This window comes from Periplaneta americana, chromosome 17 (genome assembly GCF_040183065.1).
Source record: "Periplaneta americana isolate PAMFEO1 chromosome 17, P.americana_PAMFEO1_priV1, whole genome shotgun sequence".
Taxonomy (NCBI): Eukaryota; Metazoa; Arthropoda; class Insecta; order Blattodea; family Blattidae; genus Periplaneta; species Periplaneta americana.
The window spans coordinates 104,294,614-104,309,209 of record NC_091133.1 but is presented as its reverse complement, the minus strand read 5'-3'; the positions used below and the strand labels follow the sequence as shown (position 1 = coordinate 104,309,209).

The 14,596-nt window shown below is 39.9% G+C and overlaps 1 protein-coding gene across 1 annotated transcript in view; it reads right to left on the bottom strand.

Moving 5' to 3' along the window:
- kon (chondroitin sulfate proteoglycan 4-like protein) overlaps nucleotides 1-14,596 on the bottom strand; it is a 142,051-nt gene that overhangs the window by 50,174 nt on the left and 77,281 nt on the right. The window contains exons 4-8 of the mRNA XM_069816209.1: nucleotides 12,364-12,739; nucleotides 8,710-8,925; nucleotides 6,144-6,401; nucleotides 3,431-3,628; nucleotides 1,458-1,697 (exon numbers count right to left, since the gene is read on the bottom strand). Coding sequence (XP_069672310.1) covers nucleotides 1,458-1,697; nucleotides 3,431-3,628; nucleotides 6,144-6,401; nucleotides 8,710-8,925; nucleotides 12,364-12,739 — 1,288 coding nt within the window. The remainder of the gene's footprint in view (nucleotides 1-1,457; nucleotides 1,698-3,430; nucleotides 3,629-6,143; nucleotides 6,402-8,709; nucleotides 8,926-12,363; nucleotides 12,740-14,596) is intronic.

Below are 14,596 nucleotides of genomic sequence, written 5' to 3'. Positions count from 1 at the left end.
CATAAATGCTGTGTGACTTAAATTGTGGCTTTCTGTTTTTAACGTACCTCCAGTAACGAATGCATTATGCAAATCTGGCTTTCAGGTAGTAGCCCGGAACAATTTTTCTTAGAAATTATTCAAACCCGCTTCGCAGGGAGCTACTACCTGAAAGCCAGATTTGCACTGTAGAATTTGTTAATTATTTTTGTCCATAGTCCACGTTTAACAGGCATACAGTAGTACTGGTCTTATGAGGGTCTTATATAACGAGACCTTTACAGATCTTGATAATACGTTACTCTTCATATGTTGAATCAGGCCAAAATAACATCTATTGGCAATAGTTTTGAGAATACGAAATGTAAAGTGTTGCAACGCTGCAAAGAGTAGCAGTGGTTCTTGAGGTCATTGCTCCGCAGTGGGGGTAATTGTATCTCTAGTCATCCACTCCGCAAGACTTGCGAGAGGAGAATGTAAACAAAAACGTCATGTGACAACAATAATTCATGAACGACAGTGAGCTTGTATGGTTTCAATTTTAAGAATTTGGTAGCTCGTCATGCTGAGGTGATCGAAATTTCAGTTTTGCTGTGCAAGCCGTCGAAGGGATTTCTGTGGAGTATGTTCTAATCTTTCTCCACTTCGTCTAGTTTCTCCTCAGTAAGCACACGTTTATTTACCCGTCGCTTCTTAGCAAGAATAGATTCCGTTTCTCTAAATTTAGTGACAAGTTTTCGCACACTATCTCTATGTGGGGCAGGCACACCTGGACATTCAGTTAAAAATCGCCTTACAACTTCCCTGCAAGAATATTTGTTAACACACACGAATCATACATAAAAATTATTTGTTATAATGTGTAAGTATGTCGAGGCATTATGTAAAGTATAGCACAGCACTAATAAATAAATCACATTTAATACCAAGCACAATAACACTTGTAGCACTAATACAGAAATAACATTTCATACGAAGCACTTCAAAGCACGACCACGCTGAAACAAAACCGATGTGAGACTGACTGAATGACACCCGCGCTCCTACGAAGGGGAGGGGATTCAAGTCGGTCGCAGTGCCGGGAGCTCGGTTATCAACGGTTGCTATCGCCGGCCGCCGTGCAACGAGCGACTCAACAGCGAAAGGCAGTGTACAATGACGTGATACGCAATATAGCTATCATATGACGCGTGATCTAACACGTACTTTTACTCATGACTAGTGAACTGATGTGGATGCAAGAGTAATGTAACATGTTCTGACAAATAACTCTAAAAGAGAAACATACAGTATGGAGACATGACATACAATGTGATATAACATGTTCATATGAAATTTAATCTGAGTGATGTAGCACAATCTAAAATGTAACTCTCACATATAACCCGTTATCTATCACGTAATTCTACTTGGAATCAATGTAATGTAACGTGTGACTTTTGATCATAATCACACAGCGCTGTGACATTTATGCAAACCTGTAGCGCCAGACGCGTGTTGGCTCCCGGTTCTCCGCCGCGGTGCACGTACGCGATGAGACCCTGGTCCACCTCCAGCTGCGTGAACGTGTCCACGCGCACGCCCGGGCTCTGGATGCGCTCCACATAGCCCTTCTCCTTGCTGTCTCCTTGGTTCAGCACCGTGTACACCAAGTCGGCGCTCGGGCTATCGGGATCCTCTGCCCGCAGGATCTCGGCGCTCAGGGTCTTCCGCGTCCCCTGTGAAAGACAGAAGAATCATGAGAATCAACTCCTAACTGCACCTCAAATCAGTTGACAGGTGTGACTGGGCTAATTCACAGGGGTTTAATCTGAATTTGTCATAACAGATGATGTAGGCCTAGTTGAGAAAAAGCTGATCCTTGGAAGATTAGATCTGTTGTAGTCATCATGTTATGGTGAAAATATCTAGGATGTTGAGATCGTCACAACTGACTGTTGCACTTAGTGAGAAGACAGACAGGAAAAGGTACATAGGTAAGCGAGGAGAGGGGAAAAGAGTCTTCTTGGATAGTTAAATTGTAAGTTATAGTCACTCGGAAGTTCGCTAGCAAGGAAGACAGATACTCGGAAGGGAGACGCGAGTCGATCACTTCGAATGTTCCGGATTAGGAACGTAAGTATGGGGTATTGTAGCTTGAGATTGGTCTAGTGGTAATGTTTAGACATTTGTACGTTAATGTGACAGGAACACTGCTCCTCTCGTTTGCCTATGTAATATCTAAAGTACTGTAATACTGTACAGGGTTTATATCTTTTCTTCATCATGAGCCGATAGTAGATTTTGTATTGTATGTGGTACAGTTGAATACAGTTTCAGCAAAGTTCTGTGCACATCGGCCGTTATTGCGTTCTTGTTCTTTATATTCATTTTTTCTTAATATTGTTTATTTATTACCGTTACATTAATATATATCATATTTATACTTTTTGTATTTTATATAGCCTATGTTACATATATTTTTTATTATTTCTCTAAATCTTTTTGCATTTATATTTTTTGTATTTGTATCTGTAATTTTACTACTATATTTCCTTACTTCCTCCTTCTCTCTGCATATGTTTCTTGTATATGTCTATTTCTATTCTGGTGGTGTGGTAGAGAAGGCCTGATGGTCTTAACTCCGCCACATTAATAAATAGATAGATAGATAGATAGATAGATAGATAAATAGATAGATAGATAGATAGAGATAGATAGATAGATAGATAGATAGATAGATAGATAGATAGATAGATAGATAGATAGATAGATAGATAGATAGATAGATAGATAGATAGATAGATAGATAGACAGACAGACAGACAGTCAGACAGACAGAAAGACAAACAAATAAATAAATAAATAAATAAATAAATAAATAAATAAATAAATAAATAAATAAATAATGTTTTTTTCACATTTTATTATAATCTAATTAGTTTCAAGCCTTGGTTTATTTCTGCTTGCTTCCACTGCGTTATGTTGATCAAATCCTTAATCTGACTCGGTAGACGTACTCAACATGCAGTGTGAGATGTATCACAAAGTGTAGCACAATGTGGTTTCACAAAAACGTATATGCGATGTGAGAAACGTACCAGTACAAATAAACAAAGAAACAAAAATAAATAAATAAATAAATAAATAAATAAATAAATACTTAAAAATAAATAAATAAAATGAAAATATATAAATAAAAAGTAAAAAAATTAGTAAATAAATAAATAATAAATGAATAAATAAATAAATAAGTAAATAAATAAATAACTAAATAAACTGAAGGAATTAATTACTAGATGAATAACGGGCATGAATAATTAAATAAATAAGTAATGGGCATAAAATAAATACGTAATAATTAAATAAATAACTAATAGATAAACATACCTATATAAACAAACGAACAAGAAAACAATCTGATATTTTATCAAACAAATAATTACAGAAATGTGTGTAGCCTACTGCATACCTGTGCCAGCCTGAGCACGGCGCCGGGCGGCAGTGTGAGCGAGGGCGGGTCGTTGATGGGCGTGATGTTGACATGCAGCACGAAGCGGTGGCGGCCCTGCAGGTAGCTGGGCAGCACGAACCCCGGACCCGGGGCCAGCTCCAGCTCCAACACGATGCTGTCCTGGTGGTTCTCTGTTCCGTCGTGCAGATAGCGCACCTATCGATACAAGAATGTTTGGTAAGCAACGCGTTACAGGTGGAGGTAGGACAGGCACGCATGCACCATGTCACTGCACTGATATGAACCCATTCTGCTATCACAATCTTATGTCATAACTCCTTCTTTGTAATGCTTCATTTACATCTTTTCCCCACATTTTACATGGTCGTCGTCTGCCCTTCATCCCTAATTCAAAGAACAAAAGTTTGAATTGGATAGAAAAGGGCCGGAAATTTTTGTCTGGAGCCCTCTGGATAGGGTTCTTTTACGTGTTGAAAAGCCGACGACACAGGATCCCCAGTTCTACTTCCTTCCCGACTGAAGCCAAAGGGCAATCAATAAGTTTCCGGACTGCCTTGAATGTAGGCAACGCAAAGGACGTAGGAAACGGAGAAGTTATTTAGTACAGAGAAACGCCTGGGATCTATAATAAATGCATCTCTTTAAAGACAGAGAAGAAGACTATTATAATTGATTTGCTTATGAGGCGTATGTGGAGAGATTCCAGGAAAAATCGTAATAAGTCATTGACATGTTTAGTCCACACCTGTGGAGTAGCGGTCAGCGCGTCTGGCTGTGAAACCAGGTGGCCCGGGTTCGAATCCCGGTCGGGACAAGTTACCTGGTTGAGGTTTTTCCGGGGTTTTCCCTCAACCCAATACGAGCAAATGCTGGGTAACTTTCGGTGCTGGACCCCGGACTCATTTCACCGGCATTATCACCTTCATATCATTCAGACGCTAAATAACCTAGATGTTGATACAGCGTCGTAAAATAACCCAATAAAATAAAAAAAAAATAAATTGACATGTTTGCACAAAATCACGTGTAGAAGTCATTTCTTAAAGACTATGTGACGCTGTTTGATACTCTGACTCAACAGGCATGGAAGAAATGATCTTTAGTGATACCTGAATGTATATGTTTAACGGTACAATAAATATAAGTGCGATGATGATACTATTTCGTTTAGGCTATATGACGTCATTCCATTTTCGGCCAATGAAGTGTAATGAAATTTTGAATTTCAACCAATTACAGTAATACATCGCGATAATTTCTGCAGCTCGATTTATCACTATCAATTTATCGCATGGTCGTTCTTTTGTTTAGTCAGTGTCGTCAACTGTTTCCATGTAAATCGATGAGCATTAATCCATTGTACTAAATAAAGTGCGAAATTCTACTTCCACATCTACATCTTCATCTTCTAATTCCATGTCCATTGTATCTAAAGAAAATGACACTCCTTCATGACAATTGTCCATTTAATTAATGAATTAATCAGGTTATTTGTAATTATAACTATAAAATGTTTAAATTAGATTATTATTTAAGCAGATAATGAAAACGTATTTCTGTTATAATAACAAGAGAAAAGCGCAGTACATGTAATTAACATTGTTAAATCTGTATTTCGCTTTTCTTAATTGGCATTACTGAATAACATTCAATTTTATTGCTGTAATCGTTATTCATCTATTTCGACTTCACAATGTCTGAATAGATTAAGTATTCATAAATATACAATTATTAACATTTTGTGAGCGAATTTTAGGGGTATATATTATTCACATTTTTATTTTATTCACGAAATAGTCCTAATAAATGTCACTCGAGGTCTGAGATTACTATAGATAAATTACTAAGAAATGGGACTAGGAATATCGGTTGTCGTATGGAAACTTCACGTGTGCAGAGAAAATAAATACAGAAAGAGAGTTGATGATGGTAAAGCACAGTCTAGTATATACAGTCACGAAGCTTCAGTTGTGAGGGTACTAGGAACAATAGAATGTGCAGGTACTATTTCGCATTGTCTGTAATGAGGCGATAGTAGCGATCCTAGTGGTTAGCAACTATCTATGGATGCATATTTACTACGTATTGAGCTTCGTGACTGTACTGGGTGTTCAGTTCAAAGTGTGTCATGGCTCGCTGTATGCCGTCATGTGGCTAGCCGATGAGCCTAGAGAATTCAATCTTCATACACTTCCGCAGAGGTGTATAACCTATGAGGCAGAGAAGGTGCCTAGCAAGTACGGCGTTCATTCTGAAGAGTACGTACCGGTAGTGGCAGGAATGTGAACTGTTTGGAAATACGTACTGTCGGGATATGAGGAGAGGGTTAAGACGATTACTTACGTATTTGTTGACATTAACTTCGACGGTCAACATGGACACGGAGCATTTGATTTGTGTTGTGGAATGTTACCGTACGCAACCGATGATAACAAATACCCTGCGTACGACTTGCCGGCGCAAAACACAGTTCGAAAGAGGTTATGGTAGCACACAGACCGTACAGACCGCCATTTGTTGCTACGACGTTCGAGTTATACCGTACACGTTCTCAAGTTCAGATTGAAGAACGCCTTAAATAATAGGCAACTTCTCTAACATACAAGCTGAAACTCGCTTCAAATCGGTGACCCAACAACAGTGACGTCATGACACACTTTGAAATGAACACCCAGTATATACTAGACTGTGATAATAGCGTGGTGCCGACCTTGTCCTTGGCCAGGTCCAGCATGGTGAACATCTGCCGTGAGCCGGCGCGGTCCCACACGTCCAGGGACAGCTTGCCGTGCCGTGGATGCTCCAGCACGTGCAGCAGCACTCCGGAGTCACGAACGCCGAACTTGGCGTAGTCCAGCACCACGTCCAAGTTGGCCGTCGTCACTAGGGCGTTGTCACCCTCTGCCACCTGCAGCGGCGTCAGCACCAGGATTTCCAGGTCCGTCACCAGCGTCGGTTTCGAAAACACCTGAAGACGATAAAGCGTCACCTTTATTGTGGTGAAGATGAGTGTGTTTCCGGGTCCAAATTCAGGATGAGGGAGAGGAGAAGGAAGAGAGAAAGGAATGGAATGAAGATGAAGAACAGAAAATAAGAAAAGGAGGATAAGAAATAACTAAGAAAGACGAGGAGGGTCACGTAGAGGAGAACGTTACAAGGCTAAGAATATGGATGAAATTCTGATGCAAGAAGAGGAACGTAGTACTTATATTATAATGATTATTAGAGCTCGTCATTTTCATTTTTTTAAATATTTATTAAATGAGATCTGTAAGATATACTGTTACTATTAGAGAGAAGGAATAATTTTATTATACACTGGAATCAATATTTGTCTTTTTTTGTTCCGTGGTTTTTAATATTTTTATTAAGAGATGAGTTGAAGAAGTTGAGGTTGAACTGATGAATTGTATATGCTGTACCTTAAATTGAATAGTAGTCTGCATAGCTCAACTGATGAAATGTTTATGCTTGTAATTTGAAGTTATTTGCGTGATATATTATTATCAATTTTTGTACATCTCAATTGATTAAATTGTGTATGCTTTTAAGATTAATTAACTTAGTTGCTATGTATTATATTTTATAGCTCAAATGATGAATTATTGTTTAGGTTTGTAAATTTAATAATCTGATTGCTATGTCCTATATATAGAGTGTTAAGGAAAAAGTATCCAATATTTTAGGAGGTGCTAGTATGCATCAAAACAAGGAATAATGTCTAATAAACATGGGTCCTACAACACATACTTTCTGAGATCTGAATACTTGTTCACAGGAGGTGCTTAACGTGACGTCCATTCATGGCAATGCATTCCTATGTCCTTCAGCGTAAGGAATCACGCACTCTTTGAAATTGACCTGGTTGTTCTTGATAACCAAAAGTCTAGGGGATTTGAGGAACGAGCAGGCGAAGGTGTGAGGCCTCCCCAATCAATCCAGCGGTCCTCAAAATGTCAGCGTCAGGTGTTCACGCTCATTGCAGAAAAAATGTGCTGGTGTGCCATCATACATGAACCACATCTGTAGTCTTTGCTGACATGATACATGCTACAGCAAGGTAGCAATACATTAATTGAATCGTTGAGTTGGAAAAGGGGTCATGTCCTGAAAAGTAAATTGTTCAGGAGACACAAAAAACTCTGGACATGACCCCTTCTCCAACTCAATACTAATGTAACGCACGCTTCTGTGGACGGGACAATGACTCCTTGTTATACCAAACGATGCGTACAGACATAGCAGTCAGGTATCGCCAATAAATGCCATTTTGAAAAATGATGGACTTGGCCCCTTTTCCAACTCACCGATTCAATTAGAAAATACTGATAACGAGCCCCAGTTAATCTCTGTGGTAGCACGTATGATCCTTAATCTATCGCCAAGAACGCCTACCCCTACGTTGATTGAGAATCGGTGCTGACGCTTTGTTTTTTCAAGTGCATGGGAATTTTCACCAGCTCACACATGCTGATTACGAAAACTCACAACATCATCTCTGTTGAACCCCGCTCATATCTGCAACCAGACTTTTGTTTTCAGTATTCCTTGCGACGTATCAGTATTCCATGCCAGGGATGTCAACTACGGTATGATTGTCTGGTAGCCTTCTGTATTGTAGAGCAGAAAAATGTATTGCCATAAATAGACGTCACATTGAGCACCTCCTATGAACAAGTGTTCAGATCTCAGAAAGTATGTTTTGTAGGACTCATGTTTATTAGACATTTTTGTCTTGTTTTGATGCATACTATCATCTCCTAAAACACTGGATATTTTTTTAACACCCTGTATTTTTGTACAGCCACCAATGTAGCTCAGTAGGCAGACTCGCTGGCCTGCTGATACGGAGCTGCGCTCGGACTTGGATTGGATCTTCGTTTGGTCTGATTGCCTGGTAGGTTTTTTCCGAGGTTTTCCACAGCCGTGGGGCGGATGCCAGGTGATCTATGGCGAGTCGACCTCACTTCACTTTATCATGCCAAAAAATTATAATCTTGTAAAATTTTGACTTGTTCCACATCTTAAAGCTTCAATGCTAATGTAAGATCTATGGAATATAATAAATGAAATGAAAAAAAAAATGAAATGAAAAAAATGAAATGAGATACTCCCCGGCACGATCCTTAATTGTAAGGTTCTGAATGTGGTACACTATAAAATGAGACGAGCATTACAAGTGATAAAAATCAAATGGTTTATTATAAATATTCGAGGAACAAGAAAGAGAGGAGACTAAAAGGAGGAGGAGATACGCAGGATCAGCAGAGACTCACCTTGTAGGTCTCGGCATAGTCCGGCTTGACGCAGAGCGGCTGGTCGCACTCGCAGCGGAAGGAGTCGACCCCTTGTTGCAGGCACTGAGAACCCGCCACGCACGGCTCCTGCACGCACGGGTACTCCCACACGCAGTCGGGCAGGATGCCTTGCGTCACGCGTGCGTCAGGGATGCCAATACGACGCGTCTCCACCGTCATGCTGCGGAGGCAGCCCTGCAATAAACCAGCAGCGACTTGGTTCTATAAAATGGCTCGAGATGAATATGCACGAGATAAGATTATATTATATTATGCAGTACATTTTTGTAAGGCAAAGAGAGAGCGAGATATAAGAGATTTATTTATAGATACGTTTTTTGATTTCCTATATTTAAAATACTTCATACCCTACTTTATATCGAATTTTATTACTCTATGAAAACTACTCTGTATGAAACTTTACATACAGGGTGTCAAGGAAAAATGCCGCAATGTTTTCACTGACAGTAGAATGGTCTTGAACGAGCAGCCTGAGATAGAGAACTCATGTCCAACGTTGTAAAATTTCTATGGTACAGGGTATTAAAGTGATTACACTTTGGTACTCAGAAATCTATAGTGAAGTGAAATAGAGTTACAATTTGTTTTAGAATTACTTTTTTTTTTTATTTATTTATTGGTCGACCAGCAAACTTGCTATACAGACCACTGTTAAATTATGGAATATCACATACAGAATATCATGCTGAGGTTGGCTGTAAAGGCTCCTCTAATTAATTAAAATTAATTAATTAATCATTTTTTGAATTATGAGAATAAAAATATGATGATGATTTTCTGTGTTAAATTTATGAAGAGTCGTCAGTATCGCTAAGAAAAATGTCTTGAGGTAGTTTCCTTTCAAGTCTAGATGGCTGACAAGATCTTGCTCCAATGTTATATGTCACAGTTCCAGGAACGTCAGGAAGTTTGTTGAAGAAAGATTTTGACACTGAATGGATGTACTGTTCTAGTGGAAGAATTCCCAATTCTTGATGCTGTTGCTGATTTCTTACAAACCACGGGGCATTTGTTGCTGTTCGCAGGAACTTGTTCTGGAGAACTTGTAGGCGATGCATGTGAGTCTTATTTGCTGTCCCCCACACTGGCGCTTAGAATGACTTCACGCCTTCTTTGTGATCAGAAGAAACTTAATTGCTATAGCAAGCAAAATTCAGCTCGCATGCTATACCCCTCTATACTCCCCTGCAGTACGCATGAGAGCATGCTGGGAACGGGAGCATACGTCATCTACGCGAGACAGTCACGCCCGCTGGTTTCTGCGCACTGAGTTTTCCTTGTTGGATATCTATAGTAACTCATCAAAAGCGTTTAATTATTTATCGTTATCATTATCTGAAAAATTCACAGACTAATCACACGAATAGTGTTATAATCGGAACTTATTTATTAACTTTTGTCGTGATTCTACTTTTCTTTTTTTTTTTTTTGTCGATCTGGTTGGCAAGTTGGTATAGCATTGGCCTTCTATGCCCAAGGTTGCGGGTTCGATCTCGGGCCAGGTCGATGGCATTTAAGTGTGCTTAAATGCGACAGGCTCATGTCAGTAGATTTACTGGCATGTAAAAGAACTCCTGCGGGACAAAATTCCGGCACATCCGGCGACGCTGATATAACCTCTGCAGTTGCGAGCGTCGTTAAATAAAACATAACATTTTTCTACTTTTTCCATTAAAGAAGTTGATGCATTGGCGAAGAAAAGGATCCAAATAGTAACTAAATATAGTCACAAAATGTCTTTTAACTCGGCTAAACTCTACATCAAGAGAAGATTCGGAGATGAAACTCTTCAACATCACAAAACTGTTTACGAAGGAAAGAAGTGGAGTTCACTATTGACATTGAAATTGAGTTGTGTGTTGAGAATTTCATTGGGGTGTGTATTTGTGTGTCTGTATATTTAATATTGTTCTAGTGTATTTAATTTCTGGCTTTTCGGTTGGATTTCAATTTTAGAACACACACACTCTTTGACTCCACTTTACACCACACGAACACACCCTCACAGGAAACAAAAACAAGAGGCGCCATGATCAGCAACGACCAGTTCTGAAGATGACCCATAATAGGTCGAAACCTGTTAACAAGGTACGTTAGAATTTAACACAAGAAAGTCTTATCATACATATTCCGAAGTGATACAGTGTTAAAAGTTGTGTAATCAAGATGTATTATTATTATTATTATTATTATTATTATTATTATTATACAATATGTATTGATGCAATAATGAATTGTATAAAATGTTATTGGAGCAAGGAAAAACATGAGTTTATGTAAAAGAAAATATGTAAAGGTAAAGGTAAAGGTAAAGGTATCCCCGTCACATGCCATGGAGACACTTGGGGGGCATGGAGGTAGAGCCCCATACTTTCCATGACCTCGGCACTAGAATGAGGTGGTGTGGTCGGCACCACGCTCTGACCGCCTTTTACCCCCGGAAAAGACCCGGTACTCAATTTTATAGTCAGTTTTATAGGAGGCTGAGTGAACCTCGGGGCCGTTCTGAAAGTTTGGCAACGAGAAAAATCCTGTAACCACCTGGGATCGAACCCCAGACCTTCCAGTCCGTAGCCAGCTGCTCTACCAACTGAGCTGTAAACTGCAATAATTATGAATACGTACAGGGCGGTTCAGAAAGATGGAAACACTTTTAATTTGCTATATTTCCTGAACTATGTGTTGTATTTTAATTCTGTAAATTACATTTGATTGTACATACATGGAAGTTTAAAGATGTTCCACATGCCCGCCTCCGGCTGCACGGACAACATCTAAACGGTAGCTGAATTCGTCTCACACTCGTTGCAGAATGTCTTGCGTCACTGAGTTCACCGCAGCTGTGAGACGGTTTCTTAGCTTATTCAAATTCATGGGAAGAGGTGGTACGTAAACTGTATCTTTTACGTACCTCCACAAGAAAAAATCACAGACTGTAAGGTCGGGGGACCTCGGTGGCCAGAACTGAAGTGCCAAGTCTGCATTTCCCATGCGGCCTATCCATCGTTGAGGTGGAGATTCATTCAGAAAACGTCGAACATTCAGGTGCCAATGGGGCGGAATGCGGTCCACGTTCTCCTCCGATACACGCGGTCGACCTGGGCTTTTACCTTTATTCAAAGAGCCAGTTTCGTCGAATTGTTTATTCCAATGATAAATGCTCTTCCTCGTTGGAGGTGTAACATTAAACTTACGCCGAAATGCACGCTGCACAGCAGTCACAGACTCGCTTCTACTGAATTCACGAACACAAAAAATCTTATGTTCCATAGTAGCCATCTCGATTACAACTGACGTGGTATTGTACAGTGCAGCGTATTCGAAACAGCTGACGGTGCAGTGCGGTGATGCGCTCTAGTGGTAGTATTCGAAACTTTACATCTTCCTCTTTCAAATATATTCGACAGAATTAAAATACAACACATAGTTCAGGAAATATAACAAAATTAAAAGTGTTTCCATCTTTCTGAATCGCCCTGTATAATAAAATAAATACCAGCAATTTTACACAGGTCTTCTAATCAACGGGATGCGTACCCCTTGGAACAACCTCGCGCACCCCTGGAGGTACGAGTACCATAGTTTGAATACCACTGCTGTATGTTACCTCACCTTGAAGCTGGTGTCGGCCGCCAAGAGTCCCTGACCAAGGGCCCGCGACCGCTTGTTGAGCTCGATGCCGCCCACGAACACCGTCTCGGCCAGGTCCAGATAGCGACTGCCCCCTTGCGGTAATCTCTGACTCACTGGGGCGCCGTCCACGCTGATCTCCATGAAGGTAGGGTTGAACTGCACCACAATGTCGTGCCACTTGCCGTCTGTCACGGCCCACTGGCTGCGCAGTTCAAGGGCGCCGTTGCCCTTGTTTAGCAGCAGACGCAAGTGTCCGTCCACCAGCTCGACGCCCACGAAGTCGGAGCGTGATGTTAGCCCCGTGTTATACAGCAGAACCCCACGCCGCGCCGTTGTCTTCAGCTCGAAGTGCCACCTGCAAACAAAACAGCCTTCACCTTAACAATCACATGCAAACCTTTGTTATTACTGTTTATTTATTTTCTTTGAATGACGAAGAAAATACAAACTTGAGAAATTTCTCGAGACAGAGATAGCGAGAAGTATAATCAAATATTCTTACTAAGAAATTATTTTTATGCTCGACCATGTCGAAACGTAGTAATTATACACCTGGTAGCAGACCTTTAATGTATGTCATTAAAGTACACCTACTCATTAAAGGTCAGGTCTTTCAGCCAATGACGACTCAGGTTACAACTGTTCAGCCAATGACAGGTCAGCTTTCTACCGTTATAAAACCGTAAGTATCGATTATTCTCGGATATGCAATCGAAAGAGAATTAGCGAAAAGTCGCGGATGCTAGAAATCCAATACTGTCGCAGAAGGTTATGTTCTGTTACTATAATAATAAGCGCTAATTGTAAATAATATTCAAATAAATTCAATTTGTCATCTCGTTTTTCAATGTCTAATTTAATTTCAATGTTATCTCTGTAGGTTCTTATGGCCTAGCAAGGTCAATGTGGATATCTGTTCCTCGGAAAAAATCAATACTTTCGCGTCTGCGCACATCTCACAACATACGGAACATTGCTGAAGGTAAGATACAATTAAAATTAATAATATCAAGTTAGAAATATAGTCGAGCATAAAAAGTCGTATGAAAGTCGCCTATAATGGTACCGGTAATTAAGAAGCTCGTATGAAAATTATGAAACTCGCTTGCGCTCGTTTCATAAATATCCATACTCGCTTCTTAATTACCTTCATTATAGGCTCGTTCCATAATGTACTATTATGGAACACTCAGTGTCTAATTTTTAAGAAATTTAACTATTTATATATTCTGTTGAACGTTTATCTTTTATTTATATTTTTAACTTCGTTTAAACCATTATAATTATATGAAGATGGATGAGTGGAACAGAGAAAAATTCTCTCCGGCACCAGGATTTGAACCCGGATTTTCAGCTCTACGTGCTGACGCTCTATTCACTAAGCCACACCGGATTCCCATCCCGATGCCGGATTGAATTCACTCAGTTTAAGTTCCACCTCTTGGGTTCTCTCTAGTGGCTTACCCTCATGCACTGCGTCATAGATGCATGACAGTGGCACAATGTCCATATATGTGCACTAGTTATGAGTGACTTCAATCCGGCATCGAGATGGGAATTCGGTGTGGCTTCGGTGTGGATAGAGCGTCAGCACGTAGAGCTGAAAACCCGGGTTCAAATCCCGGTGCCGGAGAGAGTTTTTTTCTGTTCCACTCATTCATCTTCATATGATAACGCAGAATTTCTACACGGAAATGTCATATATACTTTGGTACATCGTAGTAATATATTATAATTATAGTTTTTATTATTCTATGTCTATGGGCAAACCCCGTTTGAATCAGAAGTATGAAATAAAAATATGTATTTATTTACTATACAATTCAGTTTACCTCTGATTGAGGTTCTGGCTGATATGTACATATATTATAAGGCAGTACATCTCACTTGACGATATGTGTCAGAGGAAGAACAATTATTTCTATGCACCTGAAGTCTGATTAGTGTAACATGTAGCTAATCAGCGATGCATGCAATGGAGGGGGAAAGGAACTGGCCATCCTACCCCATTATCTCCTGGCCTAGTTCCCTCATAAGTGGTGCCTTATTGATGTCACTTGTGAGGTTCAGACCTGTCTTTGGACAGTTGACTAAACAACAACAATAACAACAATTCAGTTGCTGATGGTACAGGTGAAGTTGTAGATGTAGTAAAAGTGAAGGTGGACAAAAGAGATGAACAAAACTAACTGCCGCTCTCGCTCGCTGTGTT